At 47.2% G+C, this 23,099-nt stretch overlaps 1 protein-coding gene across 1 annotated transcript in view; it reads right to left on the bottom strand.

The window, feature by feature from the left end:
• Positions 1-22,526, bottom strand: part of RSPH14 (radial spoke head 14 homolog) — an 832,917-nt gene extending 810,391 nt beyond the window's left edge. The window contains exon 1 of the mRNA XM_069619850.1: positions 21,434-22,526. Within this exon, the coding sequence (XP_069475951.1) occupies positions 21,434-21,632 (199 nt within the window). The 5' untranslated portion in view covers positions 21,633-22,526. The remainder of the gene's footprint in view (positions 1-21,433) is intronic.
• Positions 22,527-23,099: the final 573 nt, after the last annotated feature.

Below are 23,099 nucleotides of genomic sequence, written 5' to 3' on the forward strand. Positions count from 1 at the left end.
AATGTCCGTTGTCCATGGTGGGTTCAAGATTTGCCACCCTATAATCGATGTTATTTATATGTTTCTCTAATGTAATGGCTTCTTTGTCTCTGCGATCTCCTTGCCAACGGTTAAAATCACCCAATAATAGTGCTGCGGTATTAGGGCTTTAATCATATTCAAGTAATGAGTTATTTCTTCATTGAATTCAGGAGTTGTCGAGGGCGGCCTGTAGACTGCAATTATGTTTAGACTGCTGTTGTCTGTAGGAAGATGTTTGAGATGCAGGATCTTGGTACCACTGCATGTTATATTAATGGGGAACAATTTATTTATTTGTGATTTATATAGCACAAATCCACTGACACTAAGGCTTAAGGGCGCTGACAAATACAAAAACAAACAGAACGTCCAACAGAGAGGATCACAGAAGATAAAAGCAGTGCCAGAAGACATGATCTCAGACTAGAGAAAAAATGTTAGTCGAATAGATAGGTTTTAATTCCTTTCCTGAACACTCTGTTTGAACTTTCAGTTCTGAGTTTCAGGCAGTGGGGGCCACAGAATAAAAGGCTCCAACCTTGGTCTGAGATAATCTGCAATTTGGAATAATTAGCTGAAAGAGATCATTGGATCTGAGGCTATAGTTGCTGGTTTTAGACCCAAGTTCGTCATTACGGTAGGTAGGACCAGAATTTTTCAGACAGTTGAAGGATATAGACCAGAGGCGAAAGAGAATACGTCCCTTGATAGGAAGCCAATGAAGCTCCCTTCTTGACAGGGAGATATGGTCTGATCTCTTTTTATCCATAATGACCCTGACAGCGTTATTCTGCACTACCTGCAATCTATTCACTTCACATTTTGGGAGACCGATCAGAAGACTACTACAGTAGTCTATCCTAGAGCTAATCAGTGCTCGGGCCAACGTCTCTCTACTAGTTCGAGAGAGAAAGGGCGTGCATGAGAAAGTAGTTTGATATAATACGAAGATGAGGACACCAAATTACTGACCTGCGCTTTCATGCTCAAATTACAGTCCAAATAAATCCCCAGTGTCTTCACTTTTTTCTTGATCTTTATGGCACAATTATCAATCACAAGCTGGGAGTATAAGTCTTCCAGTTTATGAATTCTAGGATCAGTGCCCACAAGCATGAATTCTGTCTTGTTGGTGTTGGGGGCCAATCCAATAGCACACATCCAGCTTTGGATGAGCGAATATATCCAGTTGATTTTAGTTTCATCAACTGAGAAGACACCCGTGATAGGAATGATACACTGAGTATTGTCAGCGTAATTGGTGAACTCTATGTCATTACTGTCCAGAAAGTCAAGGAAGGAAACCGTAAGGATGTATAGAAGATTGGTGAAAGAGAGGCTCCCTGCTGGACTCCCTGTGTCAGATCCATGGGGTTAGCTTCTGCAATGTTGCTGCTCACTCGCCATTGGCGCTCTTTCAGAAAAGAGGCGACCCATGCGGCTGCCGGGGCCAAGAAGCCTGCTACCTCCTTCCACCTGGAGACCAAAACTGAGTGGTCTACCAGGTCGAAGGAGGCAGAAAGGTCCAGCAGCATCAGCATGCTGGGGCTGCCTTGATCCATATGGCGAAGGTGCCTAGATTTTAAATCCAGCAGGGCGGTCTCAGTTCCGTGTTTTTCCCAGAAACCAGATTGTTTCTTGTTTAAGATGTCAGTAATTCTCAGATAGAATTGCGTACATTCAACTACTAACCTATCGAGAATTTTAAGCAAAAATGGTGAGTTGGAGATAGGACGATAGTTCAGTGGATCGTCAGAAGAGAGATCTGTTCTTTTTAATAGTGGAGTTACCCAAGAATGTTTTATGCAGGTAGGAACAACACTGTCCCTGAAGGATGCATTGACAAACTTGCAGAGATTAGGAATAAGCGAAGTGGCGCTTTAGCAATTACTGCTACGCCAGCCCCCTGTCCGGTTTCTCTGTTAGTGTAATAGATTGTATACCCCTCTGGGACAGCAATATCACATGTAGGTCCAATCGGCTCTTTTAGCCAGGTTTCCGTAATGCACATGATATCTAGATTTTCGTCAATGATCCTGTTGTGTACACATTGTGCATGTTTAAGGAGCAGGTATTTAGCAAGCTGATCTTTAGGTCTATACTCCTTTAAACATGTAAAGCACAAAGAGGTGCCGTTTTATATAACAATGATTGACCCTCTATGGGCGTCCCAGCCTATGGACCCTGGAACAATACACAAGGCGCAGGGAAAAAAAAAAAAAGGACACGATATTCAAGAATAATGTATAATAATATTTAGGAAACTCCACTCCTTTCTTGGAGAAATATAAAGTGAAACACTAATCTGTCTAGGCATTCAGCACATTGAGTTTCAGTGATTAATGCCACAAATAATTTTTTACGTCATCAATTATAACCGAAATTATGGGAATTTCAATTAAAAAAAATACCAAGAAAACATATTTCTCAAGGATTCACATAAACAGAATTCCATAAAATACTCTTAAAGGAAATGAAACATTTACAGATAGATTCAAAACGTGGTGCATACCACAAAACGGTTCTTGCATTAATCAATAGAGAACTATCACAGCAGAAGCCAAGCCAATAGGCATACAGTTGTGCCTGTAAGCTATCAGCAGTCTGGCAAGTACTACCAGATGGTGAGGTTGTTCACAAATCTCTATCTGCTTATATGCATATGAAAGGCCGAGGATCAAAATAGCTTTAAAGGCTTCTTTGTTGCCAGCTTCTGGTTGAAATTAGATAGCGGTTGGCAGACGCACGAGTTGAGCTCCCTTAGATATACATGCATTCCTTTTGTTCAATTATGTGATTGCTGCACAGTTTATCCAATTCCTTGAGCAGTTCATCCTTTACACCTATGTACCAGAAGTAACTTTATGGCCCTTGGGTCATGCAGATATTTGGGAGCACCTTCCTATGTTGAGTGACCTTCAGCAAGCTGATCACATATGTGCAGACCTCTGGATAGTCCTCCATGAGGCCCTTTGGCTTGCTGGTGACCTCCGCTGATATCATCAGTATTGAAAATGCATTGCCTCTGTGCAACTTTATCTTAAGGACTGCCCGATCATCCCATCCAATGACAGCCAAGCTTTCCCTCGCTACATAGAGTCTGAATTCAGCAACCCTGTACTTGTATCTTAGTGTGACACTTGGAGATCCACCAGGTGTATGGGGCTTTTCCCACAGTCTGTGGTCTTGGTGGCTGCCTTCCAGTTTTCTGGAGAAGGCGCTCACAAACATTTTCCAATCAATGTGGGTATTGGGAGAGCCGAGCCCAGAAGGATGCTGATGTTTATTCCATTGGCCTGCATGGTTTCCCAGGGACCCTCCTTCGTTTTCAAACTATTGTGGTTTTGTAAAACTACCATATTGTTATTGCAACTCACATTGTGGGATATACATGACGGAAGCGGGAAGCACGGTACCATATAAAAATCAGACCACACATGGCCCATCCCTGATACACATGGAAGGTTATCTACATACAGCTTCGGCAGAATCCTCAAAGAGAACACACACATTAAGGAGGTGCAGTATGATCAGTTACAGTTGTGTACAGTGGAAGTATCATGCAGTCAGGTAGGGATCAAATAGTACAGGATCTGTCAGTGTGGCAAGAGTAGTGAGAAGAAGGGCATATACTGGAAGAAAAGATCTTTGTGTCCAGCAGATGGAGAAAAGGCTAAACGTTGTGGGGCTGCCGGGTCTAGGGTGGCATCAGTCAGTGGTGTGGTGTGTTACAAACAAAGAGTCAAAGTATTCCAGGCACTCCCACAAGATGCATCTAATCCCAAACAGAGACAATGTGACAAATTCAGGGATGACAACAGCTTTCTCCACACCTTCAAGCCAATCAATAGGTTGAGTGCACAATCAGATGGCAGAGGCCCGCGGCCAATCAAAGGCCAGACTCCAACAACTATTTTCAGGTATGGCCTTACAATAGTTTGGAAGACAAGATGCAACATTCATTCACAGGGCATGGGCCCAGAGCTACCAGAGAAGATGGTCCACAGGGGGTGACAGAGGAGGCGGCATGAATGGAAGAGAAGACTGGAGATTATCTATTACTGCAGTCAAGAGGGAAGTAGGAACTAGAAAGCTTAGATCAGCATAGGGCCTCTACTTAAAAAGCTTTCTTTGGTTGACGTGTCAAGACAAAGTAAGGATTTTCCACCACTCCATTTGATTACTATCTCTTTCTTGGAAAAACTCATCCTGACTTCTCACATCCCCAACCCCTCCACAACCCTGCAGTCCTCCATCAAGATGAGTCCCTTATCAGCAAAAGGCCATCCGAGAAAGTTGGCTTTTTCACATGTTTGAGGCTCACATCAGTAATCCAGAATCAGAGATGCTGACAATTAGTTAGCGCATGCATGCTACAGCGATAACACACAAATCTCCTACTGGGACTGGATGCGGATAATGACACCCTTAAAAAACAGTTTTTGGCATTCCATGGTGTCCATACGCGCCATATGATGATGTAAAACAGACTCAAATTCAAGGCTTCAAAAACATGGATTCTTCCATTTGGGTGCACCCGGATTGATTGCAAACTGTTGCTTTGGCTGACGAGTTTGGTTTCCCCTCCCACACCAACCTCAGAAGTGTGCAGCCTTGGAGTCTGGATGGATGATAAACTAATCACTACAAACACATGAAAATGAAATATCCCAAATCGGGTTTGTCCAGATTAGATCACTCAAAATGCTTTTCTTGTTTATGTTTCTTTTTCATATTGTCTAACTTATTGTGAAAGTATTTATATTGGCTCCGATGAATTACCTTAATTCAATCTATTTGGGTCTTCCTAAGACGACCATCTACAAACTACAGCGTATCCAGAACACTGCAACCAGAATTCTGCAGAGACTACTTTTCAGAGCACACAATTCCTGCAATGCGACAATTGCACTGGCTTTCCATTGATGAAAGAATATAACTTAAGGCTCTACGCACAACGGCACTACATAAAACAGGACCATTGATTCTCCAGTGAAAACCTGATACATATAGGCCTTCTTGATATCTCCAATCCTCAGTCCACAGACTTGCTGTGGCTCCATCAGTTAGATTCTCTAAATGGAGACAATGCTTTTTCTCCTTTCAGGTGGTGTGGCTTTGGCACTGAGTGGCCCGGCTCTTGGGGATTTAGATGATCTTTAACTAGTGGCGTGTCTCTTCCACTGCCCACCCGATTGTGCTCTAATGGACTGGCTGGGTTCTCTTCTCGTTCACGCTGCAGCTGAGTGGCTCTGGGTGCGAGATCCAACAACTCTCGCCATCTAGCCAAGTGCGACAGAACAATCATTAGAGGACTATTAGAGGTCAGAGAGTACTAGAAATCTGTTTGAATGGGCAATGAATTTCTGGTTCTTCAGTACCATGGGACAACACAAGGATGCATGTCAGAGTAGGGTTCCCTCCTCTCCTGGCCAAGACCTCAGAATCTCAAGGAGTTATAGAGTTTCCTGGTATTCTGTAACTACTACAGGAGGTTCATTGCAGAATATGCCAACATTGTCGGTTCACTTGTGGTCCTCGCCAAAGGGTACCCACCTACCCAGAAGAGCCAGGAGGAATACCGCCAACTCTGCGGACCATCTATATCATCCAAGGTAGTCCATTGATGGGCGGTGGACTGACCGATGCCAGTAGGCCTTAGAGGAGCTCCAGTAGACACAAGACAGCACCAGTCCTGGCCTATAGGGATACTCAGTTGCCTTACATCTTGCACGTGGATGAGAGCCTGGAAGGATTGGGAGTTGTTCTCTACCAGGAGACCAACGTGACATGAGACTGGTCGCTTTCGCCAGCCGAGGCTTGCACATGGCAGAGAAGAACTACCCAGTCCACAAGTGGGAATTTTTGCCATTGAAGTGGGCCATTTAGAGAATTTCCAGAATTACCTCTGTGGTGCCACCTTAACAGGGAGGATGGACAATAACCCCATAACGTATGTTGTGAAGTTGGCGAAGCTGGGTGGTACCAGACACTGATGGCTCGTTGCACTGTCCACATACAATTTCAGTTTTAAAACATGGACCTGGGCACACTAACATCAATACTGATGCCAGCTTTTGGGGACCTCATGCTCAGCCGGATGATACAGCTGGATCCCCCTTGTGGAAGGAACCGTCTTCAACAGGCATCAGAGCTATGTGCTAGGCTGCAAGTTAGCAGGAGCCAGACAATGCTAGGGGCATGGATTGCTTGAGATCCTCAGTTGAGGCGGTACCCGACGTCTACTACAACAACACCAGTCTGGAGGAATCTGAGCTACCGTGTCTGCCCTGAGATATGATCTGTATGTTACAATTAGCAGATCCTGGCATAGCTCCATTCCTAAAAGCCAAGACCACCGGAGCAGATGTGTTCAGGGACTTTTCTCATGACCCCGAACAACCTGGAATGCTGAGGGAGCGGAAGACGCTCATACAGAAGGATGGAAACTTGTACAAGAAAAGCTAAGTTGGAGACCGGCTACCATGCCGGGTATCACCACAGAGATTCGGCTGAGCTGTACTGTATGACTCCATGACCACCATGGACATCTTGGCAGTGTTAGAACCTTTGAGTTGGTCTGCTCAAGGTTTTTCTGTTCCTGACTAGCAGCAGATGTTGAGGATTATTGCCAGCACTGTGCCAGGTGTGTCTCCAGGAAGACCGCCGCTCGTCTTGTAGCCTATCTTCATCATCTGCAGAGCCCCGGGCCCATGGACCTCATCTACATTGACTTCCTGAAGCTGGAGATTGACAGGTGAGGTGTATAGAACATCCTGGTGGTGACAGACCACTTCACTCTGTATGCGCAGGTGTTTCCCACCAAAGACCAACGTGCCACCAATGTTGCCCGTGTGTTGCGGTATACATATTTGTGCACTATGGTTGGCCGTCCAGGATTCATTCCAACAAGGGACCAGAATTTCAATTGACACTCATCAAGCAGATGCTGGAGGTGGTTGGCATCAAGAAGACCCGTACCACTCCATATCATCCTCAGGTGGATGCTTAAGTGGAGAGGTTCAATCGTACACTCTTGGTGATGCTGGGGACTCTGAGGCTAGAGGAGAAGAACACATTGAGTCAGCATGTTGTCACCCTGACCCATGCTTACAACTGTACGAACAATGATGCCCCAGGGTTTACACTGTACTTCTTGATGTTTGGAAGGGATGCTGGCTGCCTGTAGACCTGTGTTTTGTAGTGTCCGCAGATGGAACAGGCAGCGAGACCTACGCCAGCTATGTAAAGCAGCTCAAGCGTCAACTACAGGAGGCATGTCAGCTCACCCAGGCTGCCTCGGAGTGGACAACAGAATGGAAAAAAGCTGCTACGACACCAAGGTCTGGTTTCATACACTTAGACCTGCCGATCATGTGCTGATCCATAACCTAGGAAAGAGAGGACATAAGCTAAGTGACAAGTGGGTATCTCAGCCCTTCATCGTTGAGCATCAGCTAGGAAGGCTCCCTGTCTACCGATTGCAAGTGGAAGGAAGGCCAAGGAACATCAAGACCTTGCAACTGAACCACATGCTCCCAGTCGGAGTTGAGGCTGAGCTGACACTGGAAGTGATTGAAGAAGATGTGGCCAAGGGGCTGGTAACGAGACAGCAGAGTCTCTACACTGAAAGGCCAGAAGAAGATCCTATGAAGGCTCAATCCCCAGAGCCTTCTCGAGGTATCAAGACCGTGAGTCCATCAGAAAGCCAGCTGGAAGCCAGTGAAGACTCTGATGTCAAAGGCGATCAGGGTGGCATATACCCAGACCATTTCAAAGATTAGACACTAGTGTGGGTCCCTGCAACCGCAAATCCAGATCCCGCTCCTAGGGAACCTGAACCCCATTCTGAAAGGTTTCCTATTGAGTCTATTAACAATCCTGTTCCAATCGCCCCAGCTACGCTGGAAGTAGTGGACCCTTCACCCATTCCTGCACTGGAATATAGGGAGCCACATTTGGCAAAGTATGCAATGCAGGGTCAGGAGGGAACCCTAGAAAAGGCCCCCGGTTTCTCTCTGTTGTACCACCAGGGAAAGCAGACCTGTTATGAAGTTAAACTATGATTCTCTAGGGATCCAGTGTGAGGTTCCCATTGCCCATTCCTCTCAGTCTTATTTTCCTCCTTCTTTAGAGCAGGTTCCTGGGAGTTCAGCGGTACAGTGGGAAGAGCTTCAGACTCTGGGTACTGGGGAGCTGCCGGTGGTCTGCCCATCCAAATCATGACTTGACAAATTCATAGAGCAGAGCAAGGCTATCCTCCGGGCCTAGGGAACTTCAAAGGGGGCTGGGGGGATGTAACCATCTTGTAGGGATACAAAAAAAGGGGCCCTAAAAGAAAAGGATCCCTGGGGCCTCAAGCCGCACCAGGGATCCTTGAAAACAAAAGAAAACAAATTAGAGTAAAGGACTGTCATATGTAATCATGCGACGAATCCTTCACTCTAAATATTGTTCTTAAACGTTGAACTCGCTGCGAGAGGAGCTCCATAGACGTTGCCCATGCCTTCAGAATGGCAAACACTTGCCAGGCAGAGGAGTGCCCAAAATCACCGTCATCCCTCCCACCCCCCCAGATGACCGCCTGGCCCACCAGTATACCAGCACTCCCGTAAGCGGGGAGCTTCAAACATTACAGAACTCCTAGGCTGCATATTTGTATTAAAAGAGCCGCCCCAGACAAGCATCCCACCAGATGTCCCTAGGCCACATCTGGCCCAGGTCAAGGAGAATTGTGGGACCCTCCCACGCTGCATCGGCTTGCTGGGCTGCTTCTAGCATACGAAGTCTAGCCTAGGCAAAGACTTTGGAAACCCCACACACTACTGCTGCTGCCTACCTATACATAAGAACTGCTTGGCAGACAGCCACGGCCCCAACAGAAGAATATTATAAGGATCTTGAGGCAGCCCCGGGCCAGACCCGTCTCCGAAGTAAGGAAATATATATATATAATGCTTTATACAGTACACTGTAGAGACTTTGTACATATTCTTTAAGGGCTTTTTAATATTTTAAAGAACTGTTTTGAAAGGTCTCTTTTTTTATATTTTTGAAGGTTTTCTTAGTTACGAGGCTGCTTAGGTTTAAGTTATTTGTATGTAGTGTCTAATGTTTTCCCCTTTTTATAGAAAAACATATAAAAGCCCTGCTGGTGTACCAGAAGACAAAAGTGTAAATAGCCAAGCAAAATAAAAGAACCGTACACCAGCATTCCTTTGTCTGCATTTCCTTTTGTGTGCCAATTATTCTAACCCAGTGTCTTTCTCCTTAGACGTATTTGGGGGAAATCCTGCCATAACCTTTGCCTTCCCATCCCCTCTCCAGGTTCACAGTTGGGCTCACCAGGGTGAGTTCGAACGCAGGTAAACAGGTTTTGGAGACAGGTAAAAAGGGCATCAATTTGTAAGTCAAGGTATATCGAGTGCCCGCCTACACCAGTCTCCCAATAGGATGCGTACTACGATCCCCCCGCTGCACAAGCTTCCTGATCAATGGATTATGTTTGTTTCAGAGACTTGTCATGGTTCTAAAGTAAACTAGGGACACAGGATGATAGTTTACTCGTTTATTCTGGACCCCAGAGCAGGAAGGCCTCCACCAGCAATCCAATCTCCACCAACTGGCCCGTGTGGAATGTTGATCCATAAACATGGAACAACATTCCACAAGCGCCGCAGAACAGGATACAACATATCTCCTCCCCTTACTCTAAAAACATCACCGGCATAAACATACCAATACAACAATCGAACATTAGAACAAGAACAGTTGAAGAAAACATATGCCTGCTAAATCAATGTAAAACCTAGGTGAACATTGACATGCATAGCAATTAATAGGAATAGCATAGTGCAACAAATACTAACTTCATGTCATAACCTTTGGTTTACAATGCACATTAACGTATTACCGTACATAGTGCCCGAGTTTAACAGGAGGTCCACACCGTCTCAAAGGACGCCTCCTACCCACACCATCCCCAGACACATTACCAGCCGGAAGTCCATGCACAATCATCTCCTCTGCTTGACACCCCACAACACATTCCGGAACACAGTAATTCCTAACATCAGGCACAAAATCAAACACATTACTTCCTTCGCCATCCAACTCATGATTGTCTCCCAATGATCCAGTATTGATCTTGGATTCATCAAGAACCACCACCCTCCTCTTACTCCATTTTGTACCATGTTCCAAATGCACATAACCTTTGCCATTTTTGATAACTCTTCTGACAGACAAGAATGCACTACCACCCTTCTGAACAAATCTGGGATTCTTGAAACAAACAAAATCCCCCACATTGACTTGCAACTCCTTCCTATTTCTTTAAGACAACCTTACCGCCTCCTGGCGAGCCAACATTTTCCGCTGAACACCATCAAGATTCAGCTCGCACGGACCACCACCACCCAAAGCCATAGACCTCAGGGTAGTACCTGGTTTTCTTCCCCTCATCAACTCAAAAGGGGTTCTCCCCCTGCTAACAGAAGGAGTCCTGCGATAGGCCGACAAGTATTCTGCCATTACTTCCTGCCACTAAAGCCCATTAGTCAAAGCCAACTGAATGGCATTCTTAATCATACCATTGACCCTTTCCACCAGGCCATTGGCAGAAGGATTATATAGAGCGGTGCGATTGTGTTCTATGCCATATTGCCCTAAAAAAACCCTCATGAGACTGGAGGTAAACTGTACACCATTGTCCGTAACAAGATTGGCAGGAATGCCTTCCCTATCAAATACTTTCTTCTTGAAAGCCATGACACAATCAGTAGTCACCCTACCAAAGGCTGCAACCTCCATCCACCTGGAAGGATAGGAACCAACAGAAACCTAGACTCTGGCTGCAGACATTCGAATGGACCCATGATGTCCAAAGCTACCTTTGACCGCACCTCCCTGGGAATGTCAACAGGATGAACAGGCTGAGGACAAACCACTTTGCTCTTATCACTCATGGGGCATGTGTTAGGCAGAAACCTGTGCAGTTCCTTTAGGGACCACTGCAAAAAGTTTAAGACTACAGGTGTTAGCAGTAAACCCAATTGGTAGCAGTCTGCAGCACCCAGATTTACCTGGCAGCTGTGGCCGAGCAGTCGGACTTCTCTCAAGAAGAGTTAGGCAGTATATAGAGTATACATAATAGGGCTAAAAATACAGTAGCACAAGCAAACACTGACCAGAGCTTTGGTATAAAAGTATATAATTATGTATTTAAAAACACACTTGTAAAAATACACTAGCACTAATATGTCAAGCAAGTTCAAACACACTCACTAGAAATATATACACCTCCCTAATTAATTATTTGACATGTCTAGGTTAATACACCACTTATTTAGCAAAACAGAGGTGAGCGCGTAACCATAGGTGGCACTCCAATAATTATTTAAAAAGGGAGAGAAAAGGCAGAAAATAGGAAAAACACACAATACCAACACTTTTAAAGAACCACAGCAAGCCAAGAAAGGCAGGGTCTACTGAAGAGCAAAAAGTTCATAGGCCAGGCCCACTATTGGAGAGAGCAAGGCGGAATGTGCCCAAGATCACACAGTGGAAATGCACTAAAAGTCTTTGCAGGAAAGTCAAAAAGAGGTTGGATCAAGTTAGAAAGGTAATGTTAACAGGTCCGAGGTCACCCCAGGATAGAGAGTCAAGGATTTACGGGACACCTTGGACGGTCTGTTGCAAGGGAGACCAGGCGGGACACAGTACCTGAAATGGTGAGAAAGCTCCAGCGGGGGCAGTTGTTCCTGGCAGCGGGTGCAAGTCGGTGCTTCCTCCAGGGGAAGAGAAGATCTCGATGTGGAGGAAAGCTGGAGGTCGTTGCACTGCCAGGGAAGAAACCAGCCGCGGGTTTCCCGGTTAAAAAGGTACTACCCTTTTATTCGTGGTAGTGGTGAAGCGGGGCTATCCGGCCGCCGGGGTGCTTGGCACGGGCGATTTGACCACGAGACGATCCAGGAAGGTGAAAAAGGCGAACTGGTTGGTCCCACCAGCTCAGAGGGAAGAAGACTCTCCTGGAAGAAGATCTTCTCTGTCGTCGATAAAGTGGTGAGTTTCGTAGAGCAGGGCTCCACCTGGGGTGTCGTCATTGTAGATGGCTCAGCTTCTCCCCTCTTCAGATTCTTTAGGTCCTGTGGCGACTTCTGAAGTTCCAGTTCCCAAAGCCCTTCTTTTATGCAGCAAAACCCCCATTCACCAGCCTAGCTGTCAATCAAACATGCTAAGTGGTGAGCCGGGCGGCTCACCACTGGGCCAATCACACAAGAGTGCGACTTGAGTTGCCAAACTCAGTCCAGGGTGCCTATTCCCCTCTCCCACACATCCTGTAGATCTAGACAGAGTGGCACCACTTTTGGAGGCTTCTGTGCAGAAGCCTGCCAAAAGTGGAACAAAGGGCTCGACTTGGGTTGAAGTTACAGAGGCGAACACAAACGCCATTTTAAAACCGAGTCATGGCAAAAAGACCCAACCGGGGAATAGATATTAAATAAATAACCCGGCGATCCCTTTAACCTTGCACCAAAAATGTGATGCGTTTAAAATGAATGGGAAATTCCCATAGGAAATATTCTGGTGGAATATTTTGCGTGGTAACCACTGCCACCAGCCAGAAACTCGACAAGGGGGGACTGGACGGTGCCCCCTTGAAAAACAGACCGAGGGGCAATCGAATTACCCCTACCAGTACTTCCACAATATGATGGTTTGTACAGGTTCTGTTCACAATTTAAGAATAGTAAAGTCAATGGTGATTTTACATGCCCGGGGAGACAGTAGTCAGTCCCAGGGTATGGAGTATATGTTTGGGGGTCACTATGACACCCCTGTGTTATTGCACTGAGGGTGTTGTGTAACACACTTACCAAAAACACATGAAGCCCTATGGAATAAAAGACCCCATAGCCCATAAAACACATTACAAAGTCAAAGGACATTCTCAAATCATGCCTAAGAGTGGGAGAAAAAGAGTCTCACTCTTAGCAGGAGAAAAAATTAAACCCCAGAAATCCAAGTATAAGAACCAACAGAAACCTAGACTCTGGCTGCAGACATTCGAATGGACCCATGATGTCCAAAGCTACCTTTGATCACACCTCCCTGGGAATGTCAATAAGATGAACAGGCTGAGGACGAACCACTTTGCTCTCATCACTCATGGGGCATGCATGACACTCCTTCACTGCCAATTCCACGTTCCGATCCATAGAAGGCCACCAATAGTCTACCCTTAACCTCCTCTTGGTCAATGACCTCCCTAAATACCCCTCATGGGCCAACGCAACAATCCTATGCCTCAAACTGATCGGCGGAACCAATTTCGTACCTCTAGTCACACCCCAAGGACCAAAAGCCAACTCATGCAATACCTGGGAATAACCCTTACCCTCCGGTCTGTCTTTAACCACCTCCCAACCTTTGCTGAGCCCCTCCTTGACCCAACACAGTACCATGAAAAAGGAAAACAAAAAGATGGAAAAGAAATGGAGGAAAGACTACAACCTAGACAAAAAACACTGTTCCAGAAGCAAATCCATGCATACAAGAAGGAAATTCAAAAAGGCCAAGAGAAGGCATTATGATGACAGAATCACAAAGGCCACCAACACACAAAAAGAAATGTTTCACATCATTAATGCAATGAGATACCCACCAGGATGTGACAACACTCCAACCCCCTCAGAGAAACTCTGCAACGACCTTGCAGATCACTTCCAAAAAATAAAAATCAATGACATCCGACAAACCATTCAACAGAGTCCAACAAACAGCAACATACAACCAAACAAACCTAATTCAGAACCGCAGCACAAACTCAATAACTTTCCTGAAATATCAGCAGAGGCATTCGCAATGCTGGTAAAACACAGCAAGAAAGCGGGTTCACCGATGGATCCCTGTCCCCTGGACATCTACAAATCAATCTTCGCACAAGGAACGCCAGCAGAATACTACAGAAACCTTCTAAATCTATCACTAGCAACAGGAACCATACACCAAGGATCTTCAAATCAGCTTACATCAAACCACTTCTGAAAAACACAAGCGGCAACGTAGATGACCTCTCTAACTACAGACCAATCTCCAACATCCCCTACCCGGCCAGACTCCTCGAAACCTACGTATACAAACTAACCCAAGAATACATTGAAAAACACCACCTGCTAAACCAAGCTCAAGTTGGCTTCAGACCCAAAAGAGGTACAGAAACAGCACTACTACACTACACTACTATTCCTTCACTATCCAGCACTACTAACATCTGGGACAACCTAAAAACAAACGCAGACTCCAACACAACATCAGCCCTTATTCTGCTCGAGCTTTCCGCAGCCTTTGACACAGTTAGCCATGACACCATAGCCAAAAGACTAGAAGACATAGACATAACAGACACAGCGCTACGCTGGACTAAATCATTCCTAACAGACAGAACAGAAACTGTTTGGATTAAAGCCTTCAAATCCACCCCACGAGTTAACGATTGTGGAGTGCCACAAGGATCCTCACTATCACCACTGTACTTCAACATCTACCAAACCCCAGCTATCAGAATCTATAAGAAACACAACATCACATGCTACAAATACGCAGATGATACTCAAATCATCTACAAAATCAAAGACACCCAAGCCGATCATTCAAACCTAATCGACTGTCTAAAAGAAGTCTTCAACTGGATGAATGCCTACAACCTGAAAATCAACCCAGGAAAAATAGAAATCATGATCATATCCAAAGACCAAGAGAAGGAAACCGCCATCCCGTGGCCAACGGAAATTGGAACCGCACCATCACCATCTAAGCTAGTAAAAAATCTCAGAGTACTGATGTACAACACCCTAACCTTAGAACCGCAAATAAACGCAACAGTCAAGAAATGCTTCTTCCTCCTCCACACAGCAAGAAAAATACTACCTTTCCTCTCCTTCACACACAAAACACTCACTACTGTCGGCCTCATCATGTCAAGTATCGACTATGCAAACAGCCTCTACCTCAGAATACAGGAAAACCTACTGAAGAAGCTACAACGGATCCAAAACACAGCAGCCAGACTACTCCTCAAACTATCCAGAAGAGACCACATCACCCCTGCCCTAAAAACACTACACTGGCTCCCAGTGAAAAACTGTATTACCTTCAATACAATGTGCATAATGCACAGGGCAATCTACGGACAAGGAGCATAATTCCTACAAAAGAAAATAATCTACAAACCAACGAGACCCCTCAGGTCAACCAACGAAATTCGCCTGGAACTAAAACCTTACATCAAGAAAAAAACTCTGAGGCACCGCCTTCTACCACTTAGCCGCAAAAACCTGGAACTACATCCCAAAAGAAATAAGGAACACCAAAGATCACCTTAAATTAAGAAAATTACTAAAAACCTGGCTCTTCAATACCAGAGACTAAAACCGAAACAACAGTAAGACAAATGACTAAACAGAAAAGGACACTGACAGGCTCCCAGAACCGACTGAGAAGCACTCGGGGCACCGGGAGGGGTGACGATGGACAGAGTGGTTCACATGCGAGACCCATGGAGACGGAGGAAACATCCCAACCAATCCTTACCAACTACCACCCACCTGTATAGCTTCAGCTGGGTACCACTGGATTGTGGAACTGGTGAGATACCATCAATCACCACACTAACTGAGATATGGACATTGGCAGGTGCACTAGCCATGTGGGTGGGGGTGAGGAACATGCAAGGTTGTTAATGGAACGGGCGGAGGAGACCGCAAGATGCTCAAGGGGCCTCGAATGCAAAATGGGCAAGAACCTTCAGAAACACAGGGTACCCAAGGTTACGCAAGCCCAACTGGTCAATTCAGGACAGAGATACCAACTAACCAATACCACTAACAATTTTCCTCCTCTGCATACACCTCTCAAACTCCAAACCAAACACAACCACAAACCTCCAGCACAACAAACCGCACAAACTTCACTACACTGCAACAAAACAATAAACACACAGACTCGCACATCAGTACACAATGACTACCGGCCGCATACACCCCAGTCCCAGCCGACTGACCCACCGGGCTGAGGCTGCCAACAGCACATCACCGCACTCTTGCACTTTTCCAGCCTCCACCCACTAACTCACCCTCCTTCCCTCTCTCAGAGCCGCCAGAGTGCCAGGGGACCACTCCGGTGGTGATAGTGCGCAGTACAAATGTCCTTTCACTTTCAGTGCTCCACAGGGACTTATCAATAGCGGGAATAATGCATGCAATTTGGAACTACTCCTCCTCTACTATGCCATCACCCAGATATTTCCCCGAATCTAAAGTTGGCAACCGTGACAAACAATCAGCGACAACATTTTGTCTCCCGGGAACATACTCCATGGTGAAGTTATACTCCTGCAACTCCACAGACCACTTGGCTATCCTCGGAGATACAACCCCTACTCCCCGAGTGGAAAACACATGCACCAAAGGCTTATAGTCTGTCCTGACCACAAACGGAAAGCCCAAAAAAAAGTCCTCAAATGTTTAGATGCCCAGTTCACCGCCAAAGCCTCTCGCTTAATCACAGAATATCTACCTTCGGCCCCTCTCAAAGTTCTAGATGCAAACGCCACTGGTCTGGATTCTCCTTCACACCGTTGTTCCGACACAGCACCCAACCCTGCTTCACCGACGTCCACCATGAGCACCGTCTTACATTTGTGGTCAAAGGACCTCAAACAGGGCGCATTGTCCAAATCACTCTTCACCGCCTCAAATTCTTCATGACATTTGTCAGACCACTCACATCTATCACATTTAAGGATCTCATGGAAATTGTTTTTTCAGAATAGTTTGGTATGAACTTTACATAATACTCAGCAAGCCCTAAGAAAGCCTTAAGCTGATCCTTATTGGTGGGCACCGGGGTATCCTTCAACACCTGCACCAACTCTGCCTTGGGACTGACCCCTTCAGCACTCAGGGTGTACCCTAGATATGTCACCTTATCCACTCCCACCTGACATTTTGCCAATTTTACCATCAAACCCTTTTCCTTCAACACTCTCATAACCTCACGCACCCTGCAAACATGCTCCTCCCTGCAACCACCCCACACCAAAATGTCATCCTGGAAGTAACAGACTCCCGACATACCACCAAATAAATCTTGCATCAAGCGCTGGAAAACAGCTGATGCCGAAGCAAGACCAAAAGGCATGCGGCAGAAGCAATATGCCCCAAACGGAGTCACAAAGGAGGTGAGAGGTCTGAAATCCACATGCAGGTCAATTTGGTGATAGGCTGCAGACCAGTCAAAGGTGGAAAAACATTCAGCCCTCGCCAAAGTAAGTAGTAATTTGTTAATGTTTGGCAAAGGATGGCGGTCAACCCAAATACTTGAATTGAGCTCCCGCAAATCCACACACATCCTAAGATTTCCATCCCCTTTCTTAACCAACACCACAGGGAACAGCCATTCTGAGGATTCAATAGGTTCAATGACCCCTGCCGCCATGAGTTTATCCAATTCCATCTTTAAACCATCCTTAGCCAACACTAGGACACCCCTCACCTTATGCACCTTGGGTATTGTGCCCCTCTTTAGAATAATGCGATGGGAAAATCTTTTTAGTTTCCCCAACTGATCAGAGAACACCTCCGGAAACTCAGCTCCAAGTGACTCAGACGTCACATGTCCCCCACATTCTCTGCCTCCTGAATACTCAGCACAGGAACCTCCTTCCTTGGGTGAATTTCAATGCATAAAGCCGCTTGTTCATCCCAACCCAACACACTGGTACCCTTGAGCGCAACATACAATTTGCCCATGGTTTGTCGACCTTTGAACTCAATACAAGATCGATCATAACCCAGTACACTAATGGGATTCTGCCCATAGGCACTGGGACTGATGTCGGATAGACACAAAGCTGACATCTCTTTCCCCAATGTGCCTACATACACTTCTGAAGACACAATGGTATAGGGTGAGCCCAAATCAACTAACATGTCTACAGGATGGTTGTCCACCAACACTGAAACCCATGGACCTCTATGAGAAACCTCTTCCACATGCAAAATCACAGCCTGATCAGCCCTAGCAAGGGATTCAATACCCTGGTCAGAGACACATCCTTCCGACACCACATTCACAGCACTATTGGATTTGCACATGCGGGCATATTGCCCCTTCCCTTTACATTTTCTACAAACCTCATTCAGAGCAGGACACTCCATGGAACAGTCAAATGACTTAGCCAGCCGCATTTCTTGCAAGGCTCCATGCCTTTAGGCACCCTCCCACCTTTATCAAACCTCTTTTTGTTGTCCCCCACCACTTCCTCTGCCACGTGGCAATATAGCCTGAACAACATCTCTAGAACCCTCCCTCTCAGTGACAATCTGTACACTCGCTCTGGCAGTTTCAATGGCTCTGGCTATTTCCACCACTTTCTCCAAGGGTGGATCACTTTCTATCCAGAGTCTTTCCCTAACCTTCTGATTGCTTGTCTTCATCATTATTTGGTCTCTTATATACTCATCCAGAGTGCCAGAAAATCTACAGGTAACCATCAAGGCACACAATGCAGACACATAAGAATCAATGGATTTGCTTGACCCGTGTGCCCTGGAGAAAAACTTGTAACACTCCAGCACCACGTTTATTCTTCTTCCAAAGCAAACCTCCAGTTTCTTCAATGCAGTCTCATATGCACTTACCACCCTTTCGCCCTCACCACTGCCAGGAACTGTTACCTCCTCCCCTGGCAAATGGTGAAATACCCCCAACCTCTCAGTACCAATGCAGTTTAATAGTGCCGCCTCCTTTTCGTCATCATTAAACTTTGAGCCACCAGCCGCCCTTAGGTACACTTTAAACAAGTCAATCCACTGGTCCCATGGGGCTGCTGGCTCACCAGGAGTAGGCAAGAATGCAGGGGGAGGTCTAGCAGACGTATGCTGCATGTCTAACAACGGAATAAGAGAAGAACCCCAAGAAACAGAACTGTGCAGTAGTCCTTCCGAATAGAGCCCCTATGTCAGCTCTCCCACAGCCACCTCAATTCGCCAGCACAACGTCTAATGTCACAGGACTTTGTGGGTAACTCTTGGGGATGTCCACGGAGCAACACCAAATAACTATCCCACCCCACCCACAATCACTTATCATGGCCACAGCACAATACCTTACTACCAAAATGGGCCACAGCGGATGGGAATGTGCACCACCAGGCTAGAAGAATGGGCCAGGATGAGCGTGAACATGCAATACCCGGCACCAATCTGTCTCCTCAATCAGTGCACGGCACCAATCTGTCTCCTTCAAATCCACGGCTAGCAAACTCCTGCGAATCCGTCACAAAACCGGTATGCCTCCCACATGGGAGTGTAAACATAAGAGCGTCTTTATGCTCACAGATCGCCGTTCGTGTACCCGCCCCCATCCAATGCGGAGCAGAGCGTACTGCGTAACCAATGCGGGCTGGATCAAAATCTTGCAACTGCAGGCTGCGGTGAATGAGCTAGGAGAGCCGATGCCAATAATTTCCGCTCCGCACCGGAGAGATGAAGGCCCCTCCGGCGAGCAGCTCAACGCAGCCAATCGAGCGAGGCTCCCAGCATGCCAAGACTGCGCAGACCCACCAACGGCACTGTATGCCGCGGCAGCCCCAGTCCCAGCCGCACCTCCTATGGCCCCCGCAGACAGCAAAGTGGGCCGGGCAGTGCGGGCGCCCCTGTGGCAGCCGTCCCGTGGACACCGCGGTGACACTTGCAGCAGCCGACGTGAAGGTAACCACCAGGTAGGGGGCCAACTGCGGTGGGGACGATTATGGCAGCCTCGGTGAGGCTACCCCCTCCGCCAGGCCACACGCATGGCAACAGCCAGGGTGGGAATCCAAAACAGCCCGGCAGCCCACCAGCAACTTCAACGGGAGGCACCCAAACCGAGCGGCCTGGTTGCGGAGCGCCCCACGGCTCCCTTCTGCTCCCGCAGCAGACTCGGCTGACGTGGTACACAGGGTCCGCACACGTGGGAACAAGGGGTCCAGAATCCTCGTCGCCAAATGACGTAAACTAGGGACACAGGATGATAGTTTACTCGTTTATTCTGGACCCCAGAGCAGGAAGGTCTCCTCCAGCAATCTAATCTCCACCAACTGGCCTGTGTGGAATGTTGATAAATAAACATGGAACAACATTCCACACGCACCGCAGAACAGGATACAACAGGTTACAAGAAGAGGGTGGGGTGGTAAGCGCAGGTTCTCCTTCAGAGTTGGGGAGCTTGTGGTCAATGGACATTTGATGGCGGGTCACAGTCTGTGGTGTTGAAAGGTTCACAGTTATGTTATTACCAGAGAGTAGGAATGTTAGGTGGAGTTTGGGAACCAATGTCTTAGTCTGGCACTTTTTGAGTTCTCTGTGCTCTTACACAGGATGGGGTTTCATGCGGGGCTGACCACTTGGCCAGCTTCTGTAGGACATCACATACTGGTACTTTCTAGAAGGTTGACACATAATGGTGCCATGGTGGACTGGTGTCATCGTCAAGATGCCAGGGCAATAGGTAAGGCTTCAAGTCACTAGTGATTCGAGGCAGTCCCCATGCTTTCAGACAGTCCATGACCTACTCAGCAGGGTTTTCATGGGGCATCAAATCATACAATGTTGGCACTGAAAACCAGGGCAATGTAAGGCAGTGGTCCACTTATGAAAGCAGTTTCCTACCACTGAGCGAATCCCTTTCCGAGATTAGGGCCAGTTGCGCAAAGGAACTGCCAGCATACGGTGAGGGACATCCTGCCAGGAGGTAGTCTAGCGCACAATACGTGCTAGATAAACACATTTACAGCAAAGCTGCAGTGACAGCTCAGGACAATCTTTCAGCTGTTCTTCTTTAACATATATTACAACCGCTTTATGTCTCACCCCCTCGTCTGGTTTCGCTGTCTGCATTCAACTGCCAGCTCTGCCCCCTCTGAACTCAGCCTCCTTTAGGCCACGCCCATAAAGTCTTACACTCAGCCCATCATGGGCCACGCTCCTAAATGAGCCCCCCCCCTCAATTTCTTACCCCCTTATAGCACTGACTAGAGTCAATGTTAGTCACCATTTTGGTTGTGGGCACCACATAGCATTCTGTGGAAGTGGGAATTGCCTTTCCACACTCAAACTTACACAAGCATTCCTTCCCAGTTACTTTCAAACTAGCAAGGGTTGTCTCTTGTGATGATAAAGTGATATATTTTACAGTAAAAACGTTGCAGAGTGTCATTATGGTCTTTCAAAATCCCCACATAATCCTCGACTTTTTCAAAACTCCCAGTAACTTGGGCAGCGATATGAGCTACACAAAAGGCGAGGCCTTAACCTATACCCCAAACCACCCACATTCCTTTAGAAGCCAAGAAGTGCCCTGGACTTACCTATACTGATGGCCTGGTAGGCAAACTCTGGGTCATGCACCAGGTCACAGAGTGCCATGAGGGCTCTCTGCCGGGTCAGCAAGTCCTCGGACTGGAGCTCCTCGTTCAATTTCGGCAGGGCCCGCTCTCCAAACGCAATGGGGGCTTTTGTGGGGTCAATGTTGGGCGGCAAATTAGTCGAGATAATTGCGTGGGCCATCCCTGAGTACTGGAGGTCAAGCAACCAGGTAAGGCGGGGAGTCAAATACAGTACAGCAAACGGTGGTAGCGGAGCGCCCTACCCGCTGAGACCAAACCACCTTCTGTTATAACAAAAAGAGGGTATCTGCGCTTCAGTACCCGCTCAGCCGTAGCCTTGATATATCTGTAGTACTGAGCTTCTGCACCCTCTAACTCCTGTACTTGGCTTCCTTGCCCTGGCCTTTAAGCCCCCTCAGTCTTGCCCTATGTCCCCGCTCAGCAGTGTCCTGTGTTAGCCCTGGACATTGCTCCCTTCTATATAGGCCTTTGTACCTCCTTAGGCCTGGCCTCTCTTAACCTGGTCTCTGCTCCTACTTGAACCCTAGCTACCTCTGCTCCAACTCAGTCCAGCAGTTCTCACTCTCTGCCCCCTTAGACCTGGCCCCCGAACCCTCGTGAGTCCTGCCTCTGCGCCCCTTAAATCCTCACCTCTGTGTGCCCTAGCTTCCCTCTCTACTCTGTTACCCCTTATCCTGGGTTTTCTGCTGCAGCTGCCTGCTCCCCACCAGTCTGTCTTGGCTTCTGCTACTCCCCCTTGACCCTGACCCTTTAGTCCCCCTTTGACCAGGCCTGACGTGTTAGTTGTGGGCCTGTGTTCTGGGACTCTGCTCTCGCTTGTTGCTCCCGTTCCACTTTAGAGACCCCGCCCCTCTTCAGTAGTTGCCCGAATTGCTGCTTTTTTTAAATCCCGGTCACGAGCTGTCCTCTCCCCGCTTCCGGTTTGCCCGACGCCCAGCTCCCCGTTGGGGTACCCGTTCCTCGCCCTGGGCTCCCCAAACTCTCCTCCCCGGCCTGCTCCGCTTCTCGGGCCTGTGCTGGCGTCGCCTTGTTGCCCAGCAACAGAGACCTCGTAGAGTTGGGCTTCTGGAATTGCAATTGTTCCATGTAAGCGGCGAAGCGAAGGCTAGATCTGCTACGCTAGCAGCGCATTGTGCGGAAAGTGCGTTAACACCCTGACGGCCTTGTTACTAAACACAATGATGGCGGGCAGAGGCGCAACGACCCGGCTCCCCATTTCCGGTGGAGTCGGGTGGGGGGCTAACGCTTCAAATGTTGGGGCAGGCACTCACTTCAGAGATGGTGGTCGAGAGGCAAACTTATTTGTGTGGGCGGCCTCTAACTTCTTTTGCGGATTCTAATGAGACTGCTAGTGCAGCTTCAATGTTACAAGCAGTTAACTCTCTCCTTTAACTCTGAAAGGACCCACTTAAGGACTGCTGCTAGAATGAGCGGTCTCCTGCCCTCTCTCTACCCTTCCAATCACTCCCTGACATGCAAGGACCAACTCCACAGCTTGATTTCAATTGTCTAAAAATGTATGTTTATGAATACAGGTGCTAACAAGGAAATGCTTTATGTTAGTAATTGCAGGTCCTTTGTTAACAGGGAAGCCCAGGCGCTGTTCAACATATGTGTCCTGTTCTGT

This window comes from Ambystoma mexicanum, chromosome 10 (genome assembly GCF_040938575.1).
Source record: "Ambystoma mexicanum isolate Mex_15411 chromosome 10, UKY_AmexF1_1, whole genome shotgun sequence".
In the NCBI taxonomy this organism is placed as follows: domain Eukaryota; kingdom Metazoa; phylum Chordata; class Amphibia; order Caudata; family Ambystomatidae; genus Ambystoma; species Ambystoma mexicanum.